General features: G+C 38.9%; 5 protein-coding genes across 7 annotated transcripts; 1 reads left to right on the plus strand and 4 right to left on the minus strand.

Moving 5' to 3' along the window:
- Positions 1-14: 14 nt before the first annotated feature.
- On the minus strand, positions 15-2,600 carry LOC111021893 (zinc ion binding protein). Its single transcript, XM_022299006.2, has 6 exons — positions 2,420-2,600; positions 2,083-2,157; positions 1,695-1,825; positions 993-1,434; positions 532-645; positions 15-403 (listed from the first exon to the last, which is right to left on the minus strand). The coding sequence occupies exons 1-6, from the start codon at positions 2,504-2,506 to the stop codon at positions 341-343; spliced, it is 912 nt and encodes a 303-aa protein (XP_022154698.1). The 5' UTR covers positions 2,507-2,600; the 3' UTR covers positions 15-340.
- A 618-nt stretch (positions 2,601-3,218) lies between these two features.
- On the minus strand, positions 3,219-5,257 carry LOC111021858 (threonine synthase, chloroplastic-like). Its single transcript, XM_022298958.2, has one exon. The coding sequence runs from the start codon at positions 5,177-5,179 to the stop codon at positions 3,485-3,487; it is 1,695 nt and encodes a 564-aa protein (XP_022154650.1). The 5' UTR covers positions 5,180-5,257; the 3' UTR covers positions 3,219-3,484.
- A 1,546-nt stretch (positions 5,258-6,803) lies between these two features.
- Positions 6,804-11,004, plus strand: LOC111021877 (EEIG1/EHBP1 protein amino-terminal domain protein). Its single transcript, XM_022298982.2, has 3 exons — positions 6,804-7,102; positions 7,315-9,602; positions 9,706-11,004. Exons 2-3 carry the CDS (start codon positions 7,333-7,335, stop codon positions 10,859-10,861), a joined length of 3,426 nt encoding a protein of 1,141 aa, XP_022154674.1. The 5' UTR covers positions 6,804-7,102; positions 7,315-7,332; the 3' UTR covers positions 10,862-11,004.
- Positions 11,005-11,308: 304 nt separating this feature from the next.
- On the minus strand, positions 11,309-14,430 carry LOC111021932 (PHD finger protein ALFIN-LIKE 4). Of its 2 annotated transcripts, none has more exons than XM_022299066.2 (6): positions 14,265-14,430; positions 13,997-14,118; positions 13,803-13,835; positions 12,871-13,099; positions 12,229-12,364; positions 11,309-11,784 (listed from the first exon to the last, which is right to left on the minus strand). In XM_022299066.2, exons 2-6 carry the CDS (start codon positions 14,091-14,093, stop codon positions 11,524-11,526), a joined length of 756 nt encoding a protein of 251 aa, XP_022154758.1. In that variant the 5' UTR covers positions 14,094-14,118; positions 14,265-14,430; the 3' UTR covers positions 11,309-11,523. The 2 variants fall into 2 exon arrangements, with proteins under 2 accessions (XP_022154758.1, XP_022154756.1); XM_022299064.2 differs by having other exon boundaries at positions 13,997-14,123; positions 14,265-14,429.
- A 380-nt stretch (positions 14,431-14,810) lies between these two features.
- On the minus strand, positions 14,811-19,774 carry LOC111021876 (nuclear transcription factor Y subunit A-6). Of its 2 annotated transcripts, none has more exons than XM_088127868.1 (6): positions 19,506-19,774; positions 17,116-17,466; positions 16,486-16,601; positions 16,332-16,409; positions 16,007-16,186; positions 14,811-15,410 (listed from the first exon to the last, which is right to left on the minus strand). In XM_088127868.1, the coding sequence occupies exons 2-6, from the start codon at positions 17,426-17,428 to the stop codon at positions 15,042-15,044; spliced, it is 1,056 nt and encodes a 351-aa protein (XP_087983994.1). In that variant the 5' UTR covers positions 17,429-17,466; positions 19,506-19,774; the 3' UTR covers positions 14,811-15,041. The 2 variants fall into 2 exon arrangements, with proteins under 2 accessions (XP_087983994.1, XP_087983995.1); XM_088127869.1 differs by having other exon boundaries at positions 17,116-17,358; positions 19,506-19,773.
- Between the last annotated feature and the right edge of the window lie 53 nt (positions 19,775-19,827).

Consider the following 19,827-nt stretch of genomic DNA (forward strand, 5'->3'; position numbering starts at 1 on the left):
AACATTACAAAAAATGAGGAATGTGATCGTCATCGCCATTGTCATTCTACGTAAGGGAATTATACAAGAAGATTAAATATCCACTGTCTCTGCTTCTTTCTTTTCAGGATTGTATTGCAACCTAACGTAAAGAAATAAATTTACTTTTGACACAACAATAATAGTACCAAATGTTTCTTTTCAAAATTTCTTATCCTATGAATGGAGCAGATCGTACCCTAACCCACTGAAATATTTCATTAACTCTCACCTCCACGATTAATCGAACATGTGATCGTCTAAAACTCACTAGACACAAATAGGCAAGCAAGTGCCGCAAAAATGAATATTAAATGGTGTTTCAAGCTTTAGCTGTTAGCCGAACATGTTTCTTCTCAACGGCAAATTTTGAGCTCGAGTTGATCTGGCAGTCACAGGAAACATTGTTAGCAAATGGAATGCCCATTAGTTTCAATTTCAAAGCTCAACCATACATCCAAAAACTTATAAATAGACAACAAATGATCTGGAAAATATAGATCAATGTGCTACCTTTTCCTCGAGCATCTCGATGAGTTTGGTTTCATCTTCTGTGACGCCAGATTCACGAACAGATTTGAGAGCAAGTTTTCTCAGTTTCGACAACTTGAGAACACCATCAGGATTCTGTCCAGATACATAAAAATACAGTAGAAATGTTAGAACATGGTAGCAAGAAAACACATTGCTAAATTGGAAAGGAATTCTGTGTCTTTCTTAAGGGTCACGCTAGCTATACTACGGGTATCAATATCTAATAAGGTCGCCTACCATAGTACTAGCAACATTTTCACAGTTTTTCCTCTAATTAACTGATTAACATTCCTCATCATGGGGATTATTCCAACAAAAAAGTCTTTCTTAAAAAAAAAAACTTTGATGATCAAGAAAACGATGAACCAAATTATCATAGACATAGACCATAATAAGCCTGACAGGAAATATGTAAATAAGAGAATGCACAAAAAACATACAGATTTAAGAATCGATGTTATCAGCTTTTTCCACTTGATCTTCTTTTTCATTGGCTCAATCTCAGCTTCAGTTGGTGATGTTCTTTCACCCTGAATAACCTCCCCATTACCTCTACTTGGGTCATCTTCTCTAGTGTTTTCTGTTGAACCATCCTCCCCAACATCACGTTTCCGCTTTTTCTTCGTATGTGAAGTCCCATTCTGTGCTTCCAAGTTTTTAGCTTCAAGCTGATCTTGCAGTTTTTCTGCCCCAACATGTCCATTTTCGGTTACTTTACCTTTGGGAGTGTCTTCCAATGTAGGTTCTATATCTGGGACAGTCACCTCAGTCTGATTAGATTGTTTTTTCACTGCATGAAATCCACGGGCTTTTGCCTTATGCTTCTTTCCTTCTGCATGAAGCAGCAAAGTCTGTTTACTAGTTGCCTTCGTATTGCAAAGGCTGCGGAAAACACATGAAACATAGTACATACACAAAAGAATCCACTTAGAATCAGATAGCAAATCTCAATAAATCAATACATTTTTTAAGTGCCAACTTATCTTAACAATTATCAAAAAATTAACTCTTAAATGTCACAATGAAATGCTGAGTATTGGTGAACAAACTCGTTCCAGCTTAATGGATTTAATTGTTACGTTTAATAGTTAAATGTTTTTTTTTTTTGGATAAAGTGTTTAACAGAACAAAAATAAAGATACCTGCAGAACCAAGGTGGGCGTTCAGACAATCCAACGAGAATATCAAAATCAGGTTGCTGTTTTGAATCCTTGTTGGACTTAGGGGTAGTGACGTTCATAGCTGCCCCTTGCCCCTTTGGACCATATTTTTCCTGCAATAATAAGTAGCAAAATGTGATACGAGAAAAACAACACAGACGTCCTACTGAAGCTGGGGCAGTAATCTATATGGTGTTTGTTCTGAACCTATGATTATTAGTACTAAATGGCATCTTTTACAACAGTCATTGTCATATGCATAAATACGATCGACGTTTTGTTCAAGAAGAAAGCGTTTATATGGAGATTCCAGTGGAAGAAAATTTCGTTTAACCAGTAAAATAACGGAGTATCAAAAATAAATTCTTACCGCTTCTGTAATACATTGAGTATGGCCTTGAACGCTTTCCTGTCCAAACATTTGTCCACAATCGATGCAAGACAACTGCATGAAATCATAGGAATCAATCAGAAGAAAACGCAAAAAAAAAAAAGGGGGAGAAAATACGATTAGACGAAACCGTAATGCGCTTCAAATCATCTCCATGGTAGAACTCTAATGTTCACCGGTCCAACTGATGAAAATTCCAAATTATAGATTGTTTTTAGGGGGAAATCGGAGGAAACGCATTCGTCCATCAGAATGAGTTCTGGAAAAGCGCATATATCCGATTTCCCTTTTCTTTGAAGAAATAGAGAATGCAAACCTTGGTAGCGGAACATGTTCTGAAGTGATTCGGCAACTTGGGTTTCTTGAGGTTGTCTCCACAGTCCTCGCACTGAAACCACACCATCTTTACGACTCTATGAAGCCCGCAGTAAGAATGGCAGATTGTTAGTGACACACAGCGACAACGAAAAGCAAAGCCGAGTTATAGGCAGCTAGGGTTTTAATCTGGGGAATTTTTTTTGACATTTTATCATTTTTTTTTAAAATCAAGTAAACCAAACTAAACTTAAATTACATTTTTCTTTATTATGTTTTAACTTTAATTATAATTTTCTCCTAAAAAAATCTGTAATTATAATTTCCAACTCTATAATTTATAAAAATTATTATCTTTCACATAAGTATTTGAAATTTATTAAAATAGCCCATTTGAACTCACCTCATGATTAATAGCACGCACCTCTTACTAAAAGATGGTTGAATTTAAATTCTACGCACGTTCTTATACTTAAAAATATATATATATATATTCATTCAAATAAATAAACAAATAATTACTTCGTCAAATAGTAAACATACTCACCAAACATAAAATCATTCAATTAAATCTATTGAGGGATAAACTATGTAAACAATTTATTTATTTATTATTTTAAGTAACGTGCGGTGGGGATTGAAGTTTGATAGTAGAGGTAGAGAACAATTCTTAGTTCACAAGATATCAAAAAGACAATCATGAATTTATCAATATACATCACATTAGAAAGACATAAATAACAACCATTGGAAAAAAAAAATCAAAAGAAACATAACTCAACAGTAATTCACATATAATCTCCGTCCACAAAAAAACCCTTCTAATTTCTACTACCATCTCGACATCTTCATGTCAATTATGGTCGAATTTTCCAATTGAATTTAATTCTACCACAAAGTAAAATAGTATTCACAAAAACTTTAGAGATAGCATAAGTGGGATAGCATTAGTGGGATTCTGTCCCTTCATCACAAACATTCCACAACTTCAAGTAGGAGAGCAAAATAAATTTTTACAGACAAAAAACAGAACGTCTGCCGCTTGAAGATGAAGCCCGACGGCATATTACTGACTTTCAGAAAAAGAAAAATTCGCATATAACTGAGACTTACGACTCCTCCTCAATATATGATCCTTAAGAACATCCATAACCGCTCCAAAATCCGCTTTCACTTCCACTGGTGGGTTCGCAAACCGGCAATCCATGCTCGGGATTGCTCTGGAGTGGTAATCGATCTTGGATTGAGTGAATTTCAGGCCATGGGCTGTGCTTACCACCACCGTTCTATCATTAGCTCTGATGACGTCTCTGTTTCTGAGCTTGATCAGAGCTGTTAGTGCGACCCCTGTGTGCGGGCAAATGAACATCCCCGTCGAATCAGCCAAAGCTGTGGCATCCATTAATTCCTCCTCGGTCGCTTCTTCCACAATCCCATCGGAGTTCTTCAGAGCAAACACAGCTCTGTCTATGGAAACTGGATCTCCAATCTGAATTGCAGATGCAAACGTCGTGCTCGCCTTCAATGGCGTAAATTCTTTCCAGCCAGATTTGTAATATAAGTAAAGCGGATTTGCGTTTGCCGCTTGAGCACAAACCAGCCTCGGAATTTTGTCGACGAGCCCTAATTCTTGGCACATTTTAAATCCTTTGTAAAATGCGTATATATTCCCTAAGTTGCCCCCTGGTATGATAACCCAATCGGGGACTTCCCAATCAAACTGCTGAAGAATTTCAATGGCCGCTGTCTTTTGCCCTTCCAATCTTAAACTGTTGAGTGAATTTGCTAGGTAAATTGGAAGCTCTGCTGTGACTTCTCGGATTAATTTCATGCAACCGTCAAAATCGGTGTCCATGCTTAAGACAAAAGCGCCATTTGCAATTGGTTGCACTAACTGTGCGATAGAAATCTTATCGGTCGGGAGGAAGACAATCGATGGAATTCCTGCAGCGGCACAATAGGCAGATAGCGCGGCGGAGGTGTCCCCAGTTGAGGCACAGCCAACACCAATGACTGGACGGTTCATTTTCCTCAAACGATTGACTTGGCTGACCAAAACGGTCATTCCAAGGTCTTTGAAACTGCCTGTGTGACTAATTCCACAGTGTTTGACCCACACGTCATTCATACCTAGAAACTGTTTGCCAAAACGCTCTGCCCAGAAGAGATTCGAATTTCCCTCGAAGGCGCTGACGATGTCGTCGGAATCAATCTCCGGCAGCACCCACTCCTTCTTGCTCCACACGCCGGAGCCATATGGCCAAGTTGTCTTCCCCACGCGCGAATCGAAGAGGTTTCGCCAATACGCTCCGTCGAAGTTCTTCAAAGCTTCCATGTCGTGCTGAACATCGAGAAGCCCGCCGGAGCGGCTCCGATAAACAATGTCGTCGAGCGAGTACCACTCGGGGGAATCAAAGCCAGAACCAAACGGCACGTACTTGGCCGAGAAATTACGGTCGCCGTCGCCGACAATGGAGCGACGCGGACGAGCTTGGTCTAGGGTGTTTGCACCGGCGAGCTGGTGGCCGTTGAGGCGGATGGGCGGAGATGAGTGGAGGAGAGGGGAGGAAGCGGGGTCGGAGGTGGCGGAGGAACAGACGACGGTGAAAGAATTCCGGGCGGCGGGGCGGGGAAAGAGAGAATCGTGTTTGGGGGAGAGTGTGGAGTAGAGGGAGAAAGAGGAGGCCATTGGAGAGAGCCGTCGGAAATCGGAAGGGAGGGAGAGAAACCTGTGATGTCCAGGAGGAACCGATGGGCCCATTTTATATGCCTCAATCACAAATCTTCTTCTTCTTCTTTTTTTTTTCCCTCCAAAGGTTCCTCAATCACAAATCAACTCATCCTTTCCTCCACTCCATTTCCCTCACAATCTACACGTGGTATTCCCATTTCCTCTTTTATATTTATTTTTTTGGAATTTCTTAAAATATTACACAAATGCCCACCACGAGTATAATTCTTTTTTCTTCTTCGTTCTTTCTTTCTTGTTTGGTCAATTAATAAATACAAGGATAATTCAGGACCTGTTTGATAGCCTTTTTTTCTTGTTTATACTCCATCATTTTTAATAAAGAAAAATGATTTGCATGATCCCAACATCATGAATTCAAGTAGAATGAAACAAGCTTTTTATTTATGCTTTGAAACAAATCGAAAATTGTAACCAAAAAGAAAAAATTATTTTAGTTATTTCCAAAATTTCTACAAAATTACCGAACAGCCCTCAACTGTTAATGTACTTTTGCTTCTAAATTGAATTTTGAAGCCCAAAACCGAATGGCTTATCGGGCCCTATCACTGACGGCCCATGTAAAGAGTTGGACCAAACCACTAGGCCTTTACATTTTTTATTTTCTTTTATATTTTTTAAGCTGCAGAAAAAAAAAAGTTGGCGCAGTATTTAAATCAAGTGGGCGGTGGGCCATAGTGGAGCCTATGGATTGCATTTCGAAATTAAAATATTTGAAACCCGCGCCACGTCGCGTCCATTAGTGGTTTCTTGCCTTGTGCTTTCAAACTTGTGCATTTTTCTACTAACCCCCACAACTCCAACCAACCAAAAGGCGCGTGGAGAATCAACATCCAACTCATTACATATATATAAAAAAGCAATTTTTTTTTCTCTTTCTTTTTAGATGCAATTTCAATTTACAGCAAAGGGTGACGATTTATTATATCCAAGTCACGTTTTCTTTACACTCAATAAATATTTTATGTTTGAATTCTTTTTACCTAAAACAATAATTCTCCCACTTGATTCTTCCAGTGACAACATCTCATTTAAATTAAATTTCGTGTTTTTATCATGTTTGAATATTTATTCATTTATTTTTTCAAATCATCAGCATCATTTAAAGTTTTAATTAATGTCTCCATGATGAAAAAAAGAAGACAAAAATATATTTGATTTTTAATTTGTTATTTATATGAATAATTTTGTATGTTTTGTTTTTTCAATGGAGTAGGTATGAATTACATGTTAGCGGCTGGTATATTTTGTTGCAGGTATATTTTGTTGGATGTCAGACAAAATTATTTATTTCTAAATTATTATTTTTTAAAAAAATATTGACTTATTAATTTTCAACCCATATTATTTCTCATAAAAAAATTATTAATTATTATTCTAGTAATAATTCAGTATGTAAACTTCACATTTGTATATTCATACGACATCGTTCATTTTAGATAAATTCATATACTCTTCTATACTGAAGTTTATGTTATTTTTTAAAAATTGTGATATTTCTCATTAAATATAGGATTTTGGTAAATTACAGATCATGGAGAAAATTCAGTGGATATATAGAAAATAGAGCGGTGAAAATCGAAATAATTGAAAGATTATGTCGCTTACTGAAACTTTTTAATATTTTGGTTTGAAGAATAAAGCTGCAGCGGCAATTCAAATTGGGGGAGAGAGAGAGACAGAGATAGAGAGATTTGGGGAGATAAACGCGATTCCAACACCGCGAGTTCCTCTGTAGGGTTTTCGACATAGTTTTACTCTTCGTCACTTTTCCCTTTGTTCATATATATATATATATTCCATCATTTTATTGTTCAAATTCCTCGAATTTGAAATACTTTTCTGCCGGAGTCGGAAGAGGTTATGATCTGGGTTCGGTAGTTTAGGGTTCCTGATTCGCTTCATCAGCAGAGTTTTCCGATTAGCTCGAACCTGGTAATGATTTAGTCATCGTGTGTTTCCTTATGCACTATAGCGAAATGAATTTAATATGTCTATAGGTGGATTCTTGGAAGGCATTTCAAGTATTTGTTGAATTACAGGAGAGATATTGTTCGTTTGTTTGAATTAAGGTCATTTTAATAGGATGTTTATGTGATGTGCTTGTTACTTTGCTTAATTGCTTGTTTATATTGGTTTAACTCCAGAGCTTGTGGCGAGAGACGATGCTGTCAAAGGCTGATACTAAGAAGATTGGGGATCGTTCGGGCAATGAGAAGTTGTTGAATGAGATAGAAACCATAAGCAAAGCTCTTTACATGAACAAAAATACCTCGAGAAATTCTAATTCTAGTGCTAATGCTCGACAAAGATCTACTGGGAAAACGAATTTGCCCGATCCCAAGTCGAAGCTAAAAGGCGCTACTGAGGACTCAACACGCAAGGACAAGAAATCTATCTGGAGTTGGAAGACACTAAAGGCATTCTCCCATGTTCGAAACCGCAGGTTTAATTGTTGTTTCTCTCTCCAAGTTCACTCCATCGAGGGGTTACCTATCGACTTTGACGATTTTAGTCTAAGTGTGTACTGGAAGAGGCGGGATGGTATATTGGTAACTCGTCCCAAGAAGGTCGTCCGGGGCAAGGTAGAATTTGAAGAGCAGTTGAACTGTACTTGTACAGTACATGGTAGTGGGAATGGACCCCATCATTCCGCAAAGTACGAGGCCAAGCATTTTTTACTCTATGCTTCCGTATATGGTACTTCAGAGGTTGATTTGGGGAAACATCGGGTTGATCTTACAAGGTTGCTTCCCCTAACATTGGAGGAGTTAGAAGAAGAACAGAGCTCTGGAAAGTGGGCTACAAGTTTTAAATTATCTGGTAGGGCCAAAGGTGCCTCAATGAATGTTAGTTTTGGATACACAGTGGTGGGTGATAATGTGACAACCCCTGTAAATCATATCGGCGATTCCTTGAAGTCAAAGCAGAATAAGCATGGTATTGGGAAATCCGAGATGGTGTTTGGTGAATCTGGTGGTAGAAGCAGAGTCCAGAATACTGAGAGTCTTCCTGGAACGACGGACAATCATTCTCTTGTTACATCACGGTCGGTAGATGACATAAAGGATCTTCACGAGGTTCTACCAGTTCCAAAATCAGAACTTGCCAAGTCGGTAGATGTACTATACCAAAAGTTTGATGATGATAAATTGGATGCTTCGGTGGACAGTAAACCTGTGCTTGATGTGTACACTGAATATTCTCATCCAACAAAATCTGATTCTTGCCCTTCTTCTGCCCCTGAGAATGAAAATGCTGATGGTGATTGTGGTGCTGAGTTCTCATTCGTTGAACGAGGGATTGAAGTGCCATCTGAGGAACAGGTGGAGAAAATTGATGTAAAAGATGTTGATGCTACTTCAGTTGGACGCCCTGAAATTGACAATGAATTATTGATGTCTCATGAAGAGGGTAGCAGGGTGAATTTCCAGGAGGAGGATACGCAAGATAACTACACTGAGGAAGCCGTTGCATGTAATAGTTCTTCTAATGATTATGATATTTGCACCAAAGAATCGATCATGAAGGAGTTGGAGTCCGCTTTAAGTTGCGTGTCTGAGCTTGAGACAGCAGCATTGGAGTCTCCTGAGGAGGACCAGGAGAATAACTCAGAATTTAAGTCAAGTGACGAAACGACCGGAAAGGCTATGCCCCTTGATTTAGATGATGACTTCTTGGAAAGTGATTTCTTACGTATGTTGGGGTTAGAACAAAGTCCATATGTCTTGAGTTCTGAGAGTGAGCTGGAGTCTCCAAGAGAGCGGCTGTTACGACAATTTGAGGAGGAAGCTGTCGCTAGTGGTTATTCATTGTTTGATTTTAATATTGAAGATGAGAATCATCCAGCATGCAGTCACAATTTTGATGCAAGTTCTGAGTTTGGGGTCATGGCTGATATGCCTTTTGCTTTTCCGTCAACAGTGAATGCTAATGAAGACATGTACTTCACAGAAAATGAAGCAACGAGGAGTAAAATGAAGGCAAAGATGTTGGAAGATTTGGAAACAGAGGTTTTGATGCATGAGTGGGGCTTGAACGAGGAAGCCTTTCAGCAGTCTCCGCCAAGCAGCTCTCGTGGGTTTGGAAGGCCAGTTGATTTACCTTGTGGAGATCCGTTTGAATTGCCTTCTCTAGGGGAGGGATTGGGTTCATTTATCCAGACAAAAAATGGTGGGTTTTTGCGGTCTATGAATCCTGAGATTTTCCAGAATGCTAAGAGCGGTGGGAACCTGATCATGCAGGTTTCTACTCCAGTGGTAGTCCCTGCAGAAATGGGTTCTGGGATAATGGAGATACTACAGCGTCTGGCCTCAGTTGGGATTGAAAAACTTTCTATGCAAGCAAATAAGTTAATGCCTTTGGAAGATATAACTGGGAAAACAATGCAACAAGTAGCGTGGGAAGCTGTCCCCACTTTGGAGGGTTCTGAGAGGTTTGTGATCTCATCTCTTTGTTAAAAATGTAACTAGTTCCCCCCCTCTGGGAGGTTCTCTACTGTCTTATTATAACTATTTGTCATCTCTACATTTGAACAGGCAATGTATGATGCAGCATGAATTAGTTTTTGAGCAAGGTCCATTTGATAGAAGAAGAAATTCCATGGGAAGATCATCTGGTTCTAGGCATGAGCATGATAAGTTTAGTTCAAACTCCCTGCGTGGTGGTGAGCCTGAGACCGAATATGTATCCTTAGAAGATCTTGCTCCACTTGCCATGGACAAGATTGAAGCCCTTTCAATTGAAGGGCTGAGGATACAGTCAGGAATGTCACAGGATGAGGCACCTTCCAACATCAGTTCACAGTCTATTGGAGAATTTTCAGCTCTCCGGGGCAAGGGAATCGACATTAGTGGGTCCCTTGGACTGGAGGGAACTGCTGGATTGCAGTTGTTGGACATAAAAGACAATGGTGATGATGTTGATGGATTAATGGGTCTTTCTCTTTCTCTTGACGAATGGATGAGATTGGATTCTGGTGAATTTGATGATGAAGAAATTATCAGTGAACATACTTCTAAAATACTTGCTGCTCATCATGCTAATTCCTTGGACTTCATTCGTGGTGGCACGAAGGGAGATAGAAGGCGGGGAAAGGGGTCTAGCAGAAAGTGTGGTTTACTGGGCAACAACTTCACAGTAGCACTTATGGTGCAACTCCGGGATCCATTGAGAAACTACGAACCAGTTGGTGCCCCTATGCTTTCTCTTATCCAGGTGGAGAGAGTGTTTATCCCACCAAAACCTAAAATATATAGCACGGTTTCGGAGTTACGAAACAACTTCGAAGAGGATGAACCGGAGTTGGTTGCAAGAATTGAGAAAAAGGAAGAACCAGAGGAGAAAACTTGTGAACAGCAAGGCGTTCCTCAGTTCAGAATAACAGAAGTTCATGTTGCAGGTATCAAGACTGAACCCAATAAGAAACTGTGGGGTACCTCTACCTCCAGCCAACAGAAATCTGGTTCACGCTGGTTGCTCGCCAATGGCATGGGAAAAGGCAAGAAGCATCCATTTATGAAGGCGAAGGCTGCTCCCGAAACTCCGAAGGTGCAGCCTGGAGATAAAGATTCGGAATCCTTGTGGAGCATCTCATCTGGATCTGGGGCTAAGTGGAGAGCCTTTTCTGCACTAAACCCTCTTGTACGGAACCCAAATGTTTTATTCCCGAGTGAAAATTTCAGGTTAAGGTGACTGTACATACACTGATACACTTCAAAACTTCAAAGGGGAAAATGGTGAATGTATTACCATCAAAACTAAAAGAACTACGGGAAGAATCTGTATTGTCGTATAAATATGCATAAATTACAAGGTCGAGTGGCTTTCTCCTGTCATCATCATTGTAATTGTTTGCGCACTGAAATTTATGATTTTTAGATCATATAACTGAGGAGAAGGACGGACCATCATAGACCAAAGTTTTATTGATTTATCTTTCAAATCTCTTGTCCTCTAATTAGTCCATTTCTCCCCTAGGGGAAGCTGCATCTACTGCAGATATGATGGCATGGCCCATCAACGACCGACAAACCAGAGTCTCTAATATCTTTTTCACTTGAATACTTCAAATTCTCATCCAAACACCACACAACTCTCGATTCTTAAACAATTACTGGGATAATGGGACCCCACAAGAAGTTAAACAATTAAACAAGTTAAATTAGAATGTTTCATACTCCATTGCCGACAGGTTCCTACATAAAATACATTTCCATAACCTTTGAATTATCCGAATGAACAAGGTTCCAAGACAAAGCATTTAATGCATACCCTGTGGGATGGGAACATGGATTAACACTGGACTGACTACAAGTTAGCTTTAATCCAACATCAATAAAGTTAACAGATTATTATCAGGGCCGAGCTCTCTTATTGCTGCACGAGGGGCATTTGTACTGCTTGATATGTTCGGCCCTTGCAGGAGTGATCTTCACACACTTGCCATGAAACCACTTCTCACAAATGTCGCAACATATCCAAAACTCGTCCGACGCATAATTCTCTCCGCACGCCCCACATAAGGTCTCCCCGTGCTCCTCTTCATCTTCCTCGTCCATTCCCTCATCCTCATCTTTTGCCAACCCCTTGGGAAATTTGCTTGATTCAGATCCTCGCTGTTTGTAATGTTCATGTTGTTACGAAACAAATTATTATATGGTCAAAAGATCATATGTAGAACAAAAACCGTTCTAAGCTGGACTTTCATCAGACCCATTACACATAAATAGCAGATAAGTTCCATCATGAATGATACATTGAATTCAAAAACTTGGGATGTTAAAATGAATAACACAGGCATCTGATCTGCTATGTATACCAATATTACTATCATTGTGATTCAGAAGTCCAGCTATTATCATAACTCCCTTTTCCTTTGTAAGTTTGTTATATTCTGTCTTCTGTTCTTGAAGAGAAAAAAATTGCATACGGTAAAGAATATCTGATTATATTAAATGCCAACACTGAGGTACACGACTCTTCATCAATCCAACCCAAACAAGACATAGATCACTGTTCTACGAATGAAAATGAACTAAGATACTGAAAATTATGTTTACCCCTTTTGAGCCCGTCTTGGATTTGTTGCTGCTGTTATTTGTGACTAATGATTTATCTTTTCCCTGTTTCTTCACGTTTCCAGTCACAACCTCAAATATCGTGGGTAGGTCATTTATCATTGTAAAAAGGCGTTTCCTTGAACATGAATACCATTAACAAAAATTAGCAGATAACGACGTGAAGAGAAAATGATCACATTTCAAGAAATAAAATGCCTGAATCCGAGTCTATATTTCCAAACCACCTAGTTTTCTTGACTGTTTTTGAAAGAGAAACACATGATTTGCTTTAGTCCTTTTGATCTGACCAATTTAACTCAAATTCATCAGTTAAAATACAACCCTTTAATACATAAAGAATAAGGACCCATCAGTCAGTCTCCTTATAGTGCAATCTTCAAATAATGGGTGGGGTGGGAGCATAATTGGAAATGAGATATGCCAGACATCAGTGTAGTGCTCTGCACATCTAATTATTTTGTCTCTTTCTCTTTTTAAAATATCAGAGATAATTTTGTATTTTCAAATCCTAAGCCATACACGTAGTGATATGTGACTGTGGTGGTGGTGCTGCTGCGGCTGCACCGCACAGCAGCAGTAGCCAGTAAAATTGGTTCATAAATGGTAAGGAGAAGAAAGTACCTGTCAGATTTATCAAAGCCAAATCTAGCACCAAAATAGAAAGCCACGGCAAGAAGCCATGCGTCACTATGAACGGCAACAAGGGATAGCCAATCCTTTTCTTGCATCCCATCTCTAGCAAAGTTAATGCCCAATGCTGGTTCCGGAAGCTCTGGAGGTACTTCTTCAGCAGGCAAATTAACTTCCCACTGTTCATTAGGGAACCCATATAGGCAGAGGTTTTCCTTCTCTGAAATTTGTACCACTTGCGTAAATAGTTGAAAAGCTCACCACTGTCCGTAAAAGCAGAAATAGCTCCATAGAGTACTAGAGTCATTGAGTGATATTAAAAAAGTAAATGGTTCCATTCCAAAAGCAAATATTTTATTATTCAAAAATTAGAAAGACTTGGGTCCCCAATATTTATCGCATTTATTCTTTGAGTGGCCTAGAACAGAAAGCATGGAGAAAAGCAACAGCCAAGCTTCCATTGTTGTCACCAAATTCATACTCAAGAAACAACAAGTGACTGAAGTTCCAATAACAATTACTTGCTACGTGCGAGCCAGATGAAATGGATATCATAGTTGGTGACTTCAAACAAGAACTTTGAGGTTCCAATCACGTTTCACGATGTAATTAGCTAGATATAGCCAAAAAGAAAAAAAAATGCTAGTAAAATACAGATTCTAGTTATAATGCGTGTGTAGATAACATGTAGTTCTTTGAAATCTCACCAAATAGTGGCTCTCGCTGTCAAGAGCAATAAATAGACAGTGTGTTGCTTTATTTTTCCATTACCAAAAATTTCATAAATGTAGAGAATACCACACAGAAAAGTTCTCAAAAGAATATTAAAAAATACAATGTTACTCTCAAATCGTAATCGCAAAAGTAAACGACGACCCACGAGTTATGTAAAAGAGGAAGAATACAGAGAAGAGAGCTCAGACCAGGGTCGCACTGCTGATAAAATTCTTCGACATCTGCAAAAAGGTGGCAAGGGGGAAGAGTAATTACGAGGCTCCCCTCGGAAAACTAATCAGAAATGTACAGAGCCAAGAAAACCTACATAAAACCCTAAAACTTGAAAACGTAAAGCCAGAAATAGAAGAGAAGGAAAAGGAAAACGGAGATTGAGCAATACCGGTGGTGAGAGCTCTAATCATTCCGGCACGACGGCCCTTAAAGTCCCTGAAAACCTCTTCCACAGTCCGAGGGTTGTATGCTGCACCTCCATCCATGTTTGCCGAATCCCGAGCCCGGTTTCTGAGCTTGAATTCGAGAAAACAAGAATCAAACAGCGAGTAATGGTTATAGAAGTCAAATTAGAAAGAAAGAAGAAATGGAGAGTGAAAACCAGTGGAAGAAAAAGCAACAAGAAGAACGAGAAAGCCAGTTCTGCAATGGAATACCTGTGGAGAAGAGAGGAAAGGCACCGAGAAACGAAACGAAACCAAACGCCCAAAAATTTTCAGTAGTAGAAGGAGAGTGTTGTTACGGTTGAGCTTTTGAAGATTGGGCTGCTGCTCTTTCTCTTTAAAAGGAGAGGGAACAGAAAAGAAATTAAAAATTCAATAAATCGAATAAACAATAATTAATAATTCCATTTTAGATTTATAAACAACATGCAGTAGAGCAACTTGGAATTTCTTCAACATCCAAAGACGTGGCGCGTGCTGTTTGGCTGGCGGATTTAAATCGATTTTTAAATTTGGTTTTATGGCGAGAAGTGCCGCCAAGTCAAAGCGACGGTAAATAAAGCTATTTAGTTGTTCTGATCGATGGATCACAATTCACAGGGCAACATCTCGTACTTTTCGTACACGTGTCACTCACAACGGCGGAGGACCGCCGGTGCATCGCCGGCTGGTAACGCTGGTCTAAGAAAAAACTGAAACAGCGTTGGAATTACCAAAATACTCTTAGCAATAGCCAACTTGTTACTCCAAACAAGTCCATGCAGTACAAAGCAGCGGGGAGATTTTGGTCTATTCCATCAACATCTGCTTCTAAACATAAGGAAATTATTCGAGGGCATAATCATAATGCCAATATTTTCTCGTACATTAATGGTGGTCTGTGTACCCACTTCAAAGTTCAAAGCATAAATAAGTAACAAAGCCAAGGATGATTTGCCTGTCTAGTCTAGTTCAACTAACAAGGAAGCTCCTCCACCTTCCACATATTTCTCACTGGACAATCGAGGAATGGCTCCGCGTTTCGCCCTGCACAAAGACTCCACCCCTGTATTGCTCCATTCTTCCACCCATATTGGAAGAGATGGTGGAGAACCGGTTGTTGGGCTGCCCGAACCGTACTGAACCATTGGAGATGCTTGAGATATCAGAGCATGTTGCAGTCATGATGCTATGATCACGGTCACCAGTTTCAGAGCTGCAATTATTGAAGTCTGGAGTGTCTTTTTTCTGGCGCAGGGTGGTCGGAAGAGTGATTCGATTGGGATCAGGCGGCTGATTCTTTTTCGCACTGAGAAAGCGTCCCCCAGATCCCCTCACTCTGTTCAGTGCATGAATATGCCGAGACTCGTGAAGATACGGCTGCAAATGAAGGGAAGTTGTGCAAAAACGTGAAATAATGGTTTCATCCAATAGAAAAATCAAAGGAAGGATCATTCATAAATTTTAGTAATAAATAGACCCAGCTTGTTTAGTGTAAGGTGTGCTGTTATTATCAAACATGAAGCAAAAAGAAAAAGGCAGATCCAGTTTGCCAGTTGACTAGGTCATGAAATAACATGCAAGCAAGAGGCTGCACAATTAGATCGTTTCTTTTTTTCTTTCTTTGTAGTAGCAGCTAGTGTTGGGCCCATAATAGCTTGTGTGCAATTCGAATTCACACACAATAACCACTCAACTCTACAATATTTTTAAGGTATTTAACATATAAGATAGGTGGCCAACATAATTTGAACCGAATAATGTTTTTACATTAGACCACAAGAAACATTTACTTCCAGTTTCGAGCTTAATAAGCTTTCTTTAAGTTAACTCGAGCTCTTCTCATCAAACCATATGTAACTTCCAAGGCTTCTATTACAATTGGCTGTCTCTAGAAATCGTTAAAATCAACTAAAATAATCGAATTTGGAATCAAATTCTAAAGGAAGATAGAGATACTCAGTGGACACGGATACCTTTCTGTTTCTTATGACTTTGTTTTGAGCCTCAAGCTTTGCACGAGACTGCCTCCTTCTAAGGATTCCATGGTATTGTTTTGCATTGACGTATATCGGCCCATCTTCAGCGAGACCATGCGGTAAAGGGACCCGTGCAGGAGCAATTCCAACAACATTGGAACTTACTTGAGCTTGATTCTGATCAGAATCATATCGTTTACATCAATCAAGATTCAAGGACAATGTAAAAAGAAGATAAAATGACAGCTCCGAAGTTCTAATTGACTTCACAATCCAAAAGTTCAAATGGTGAGGAAAAAACAGGATAACTAATAGAACTTACATGAATAGCCTGCTGGCAATAGCCGCCGTATAAAAGCCCGCCATAGTAAGGATCTATGTAAGGGTATGACACTCGAGCCTAAAGTTGGGAGACAAATTAGCTTAGCAACAAATAAGAAACAGAAATCAAATAACACAACTCAATCTGGACCTACCATGGAAGAAGGGCAGCCATCAACTTGGGGAGAATTGAACATAAATTCAGGGTTGCTAAGCAAAATAACTGATTTCATCTGATTTTCTACACTCTCGCCACAATTTTCATCTTGACCTGAACCAAGAAGACTTATTTGGGGTTAGATAGCCTAAAACACATCCAAAACATTGAAAACATAAAAGATAATAACATAGATGCTGATGAGCTTTGTTATACAACAGGACCATAAGTAGGCACAACGACTTTTCACTCTTGGTAATATCCTTAACCATTTAAATCCTTTGGCACCTGTAGAACTAGAATAGAATAAATTTGAGGCATACAAATAATTTATATTCATAAGCCCTTCAGCAGTTCATCTACCAGCTCTTTATCTGAGCCTCTAAGTGTGCCACGCAGGTTCGGGGGCGATCGACACAGATAAAAGTGTTGTGCCTTGGCATGTCATTAGTACAATGCTAGCATTTAATTTTCTAGCTACAGCAGCATTTTACCTAGAAGACCACCTATTCCTCTAGCTTTTCTCGATTTCTCGTATAGTTGTTTGCGTCAATGGAGCCACACTACAATTAATCATACAAATGTAGAATGAAAAGTAAATAAATTAGAAACCCAAGAATTCAAGTACCAGATTCTGAAGAAACACATTGCTCTTGAGTATTTTGAGCTTCCATAGGACACACTTTGTGAAGAGATTGACCAGTTGAATGGGCTGTGGATGACTCCTGATCTTGTAACTCAAGGCCTAATTGCTTGTGATAAGGTTGTGCGGGAGTTTCAAGTTTTAGAGTTATATTATCAGACAAAGCTACTGGAATCTTCCGTTCATTTGAATTCCACCACGGTGTACAATCAACGTTAAATAGAAATGCTGAATGGACAGAGTTTTGATCAAGATTTTTTGGGGCAAAGTTCTCAAGTGGAATGGCCATCATGTTCATCAGTGAGTCCGAAATTACAAATCAGGGCCAAACAAGACCTTAAAGCAGTGCAAATGCTCTTCTCAGCTTACTTAGCTCGACTCAAATTTTAATACACAATGAATAGTATGCATCACTCTAGAATATAAGCATGCTAAAGGTAAAACCAAACAAGGAGTAAAAGTACAAAAAAATACTTGCCATGCTGATGATCTGATAAGATATGCAACTAATTTTTTGAGAGGAGATAAGACATGCAACTTATCAAACTACCAAAACTAAACTTCAATTATTTTGTATAGTATTTATACAGAAAAACACTGGGACTGTACAACTAGCATAAGTTCAACCTGCATTCTCAATATCATCATCATCACTTGTGCCGATATTTAGAATCAGTAATGCTAACAATAAGTCTACATCTACATAAACCAGAATGCATAAAGATTAGCCTTATGATGTCAGTACAACTCATTGAGAAGAATGAAAAAATTTCAAATAAAATTGAAAGGGATCTATATAAGGCTGTTTCATCAGTTTGCTGGATCAATAGTGAAGTGGAATGGTAATTGTGCTCATTGTTCAAAAGGGAAGTAACCAAACATTAATGCCCGCCATAAGATGGTACTGACCTTTTTTGTTCAAACCACGTTTTTCTAAATATCTTTCAAGTACAACATAATTTAACAAGTGTCTTTCATTAGAACCCAATTATTGAGCAAAAAACCATAAGGTTGCCTTTATTAAAAATAAGAAAAACACAATGAGATTATCAACAATACATGTAAACTAACTATAGTTTTGCTACAAGCCTAAGATGGAGCACTCTCATTTGTCAAGAAAAAAGATCTAGTGATCAAGAAATTACAGGTAATCAAATATGTGAAACTTACCAACACAGATTTAGAATCATACATATCTTCAAGACACTCCATTGGACAAAGAGAATTAATTATTACAGTGCTAACAGCTAACATCATATCATTGTATTGGTTCAATAAGCCTAACATCAAATGTCATAAATCTGAATAGCCAACAGTTACAAGAAATAAGTTCTTTTTTATCTATCTAGTGCGTGCAACCTGACCCAGACACATGGATATATAAAAAATAAATAAATAAAAAAGAAGTTATTTTTTTATCCACGAGTATTTAGGCAAGCTTGCACACTTGTAGCTGGAGGACCCCACCACATTTTGTAAGAAAACTATGTAGGTTGCCACCATAACTTATTTCCTTCAAGTCTCTTTACTTTTTCACTAGCCCCAACCATGGTAGTTTGTAACAAACAAGCAAGAATTAGAGATCTAAATCTGCTGTGTATCCAAAATTCAACTACAGTCTAAAAGATGAAGAAAATGATTATCGAAATTCAAAAAAATGAATAGTAAACTTGATAACAAACTGCACAATAAGGAAACCCTAGTTATAGTTGCAAGCCTTCAGGAAGTTTGAATTATAAGCATGTAAAGTGAAGCAAGCAAATGGATTACTTTGAAAGTATAACAAATAACCGATCGACTTCCATTGACAACCACTAAAAAAGAGAGAGATCTGAGTATGTAAATTACTTAAAATTCAAACGTCCAAAATCTTAAAAAGAAACAAAAATAAACACGCAGAAAAGAAAAGAAAACATTAAAACAATATCAGAGGGAACTTATGAAGCGTAAAAGTGAATAGCAAAGCCCATTCAGAGAGGAAGCATGGTGAAAACAGGTGGAAAATATCAACGAGAAGAAAAGGACAATGAAAATGGAAAATGCACAATACAAGCGGAACCCATAACCAGAAGTGAGAAAGCGAAATGCTGTGTACAATTAAAAAAAAAAAAAAAAAGCCGCAAAAGGACACAAGTTTAGTGTTCATCCAAACAACATCCCTGCTCCTGGCATCAGAAAACAAACTTCACCCTGATCTCAAACTACACATGCATTCAATAATCAGCAAACAACGCACAACCACTAAGATTAAACCCCAAAAGATGGAGAATCCAATGCAGCACAAGCAGAAGCAGTAGCGAGAGGACGAGGAAGCTGATACTAAGAGGCAAAAACATAAGAAATGAGGAAAGCGTAGCGATAGTAATAAAAGAGACCTGAGAAGCTATTGCGGAGAAGTTAAGCAGCAAAGAAGAAAGGTGTAGGGATTTTCTCGGGCATGTCTCCTTTCCTGAGAAAAAAAAAGCAAAAAAAACCAGACCCGCCACTTGGTTTCTTCGCTCTGTGTCCGTACAGTTTCTCTGTCTTTCTCTCTCTATAAAAACGGGGCGACCGATTTTCTTCTGAGAAAACAAACGCAGTGGGCGTGGGCGAGCTTTTTCTCTTCACACCCACCACCGCCACCACGGTCCTCCCCTCCGATTTCTGGCTTTTCCAATTTTGACGTTGGCCATGGCCCCACCCTCACGTCCTCTTTTG

This window comes from Momordica charantia, assembly GCF_013281855.1.
Source record: "Momordica charantia cultivar OHB3-1 chromosome 8 unlocalized genomic scaffold, Mcharantia_2.0 BLBB01000008.1, whole genome shotgun sequence".
NCBI lineage: Eukaryota > Viridiplantae > Streptophyta > Magnoliopsida > Cucurbitales > Cucurbitaceae > Momordica > Momordica charantia.

Excerpts from the sequence above, each read along its gene's own strand:
- LOC111021876 (XM_088127868.1), bottom strand. The coding sequence starts at position 17,428 with ATGAACATGATGGCCATTCCACTTGAGAACTTTGCCCCAAAAAATCTT. Across the intron at positions 16,410-16,485 it reads ATGGCTGCCCTTCTTCCATG|GCTCGAGTGTCATACCCTTA; the intron begins GTAGGTCCAGAT and ends TCCCAACTTTAG. Across the intron at positions 15,411-16,006 it reads AAGTCATAAGAAACAGAAAG|CCGTATCTTCACGAGTCTCG; the intron begins GTATCCGTGTCC and ends CTTCATTTGCAG.
- LOC111021877 (XM_022298982.2), top strand. The coding sequence starts at position 7,333 with ATGCTGTCAAAGGCTGATACTAAGAAGATTGGGGATCGTTCGGGCAAT. Across the intron at positions 9,603-9,705 it reads ACTTTGGAGGGTTCTGAGAG|GCAATGTATGATGCAGCATG; the intron begins GTTTGTGATCTC and ends ACATTTGAACAG.
- LOC111021893 (XM_022299006.2), bottom strand. The coding sequence starts at position 2,506 with ATGGTGTGGTTTCAGTGCGAGGACTGTGGAGACAACCTCAAGAAACCC. Across the intron at positions 1,826-2,082 it reads CTCAATGTATTACAGAAGCG|GAAAAATATGGTCCAAAGGG; the intron begins GTAAGAATTTAT and ends TTATTATTGCAG. Across the intron at positions 1,435-1,694 it reads CGCCCACCTTGGTTCTGCAG|CCTTTGCAATACGAAGGCAA; the intron begins GTATCTTTATTT and ends TGTTTTCCGCAG.
- LOC111021932 (XM_022299066.2), bottom strand. The coding sequence starts at position 14,093 with ATGGATGGAGGTGCAGCATACAACCCTCGGACTGTGGAAGAGGTTTTC. Across the intron at positions 13,100-13,802 it reads TTATCAGCAGTGCGACCCTG|AGAAGGAAAACCTCTGCCTA; the intron begins GTCTGAGCTCTC and ends TACAAATTTCAG. Across the intron at positions 11,785-12,228 it reads CCAAGACGGGCTCAAAAGGG|CGAGGATCTGAATCAAGCAA; the intron begins GTAAACATAATT and ends CATTACAAACAG.
- LOC111021858 (XM_022298958.2), bottom strand. The coding sequence starts at position 5,179 with ATGGGCCCATCGGTTCCTCCTGGACATCACAGGTTTCTCTCCCTCCCT.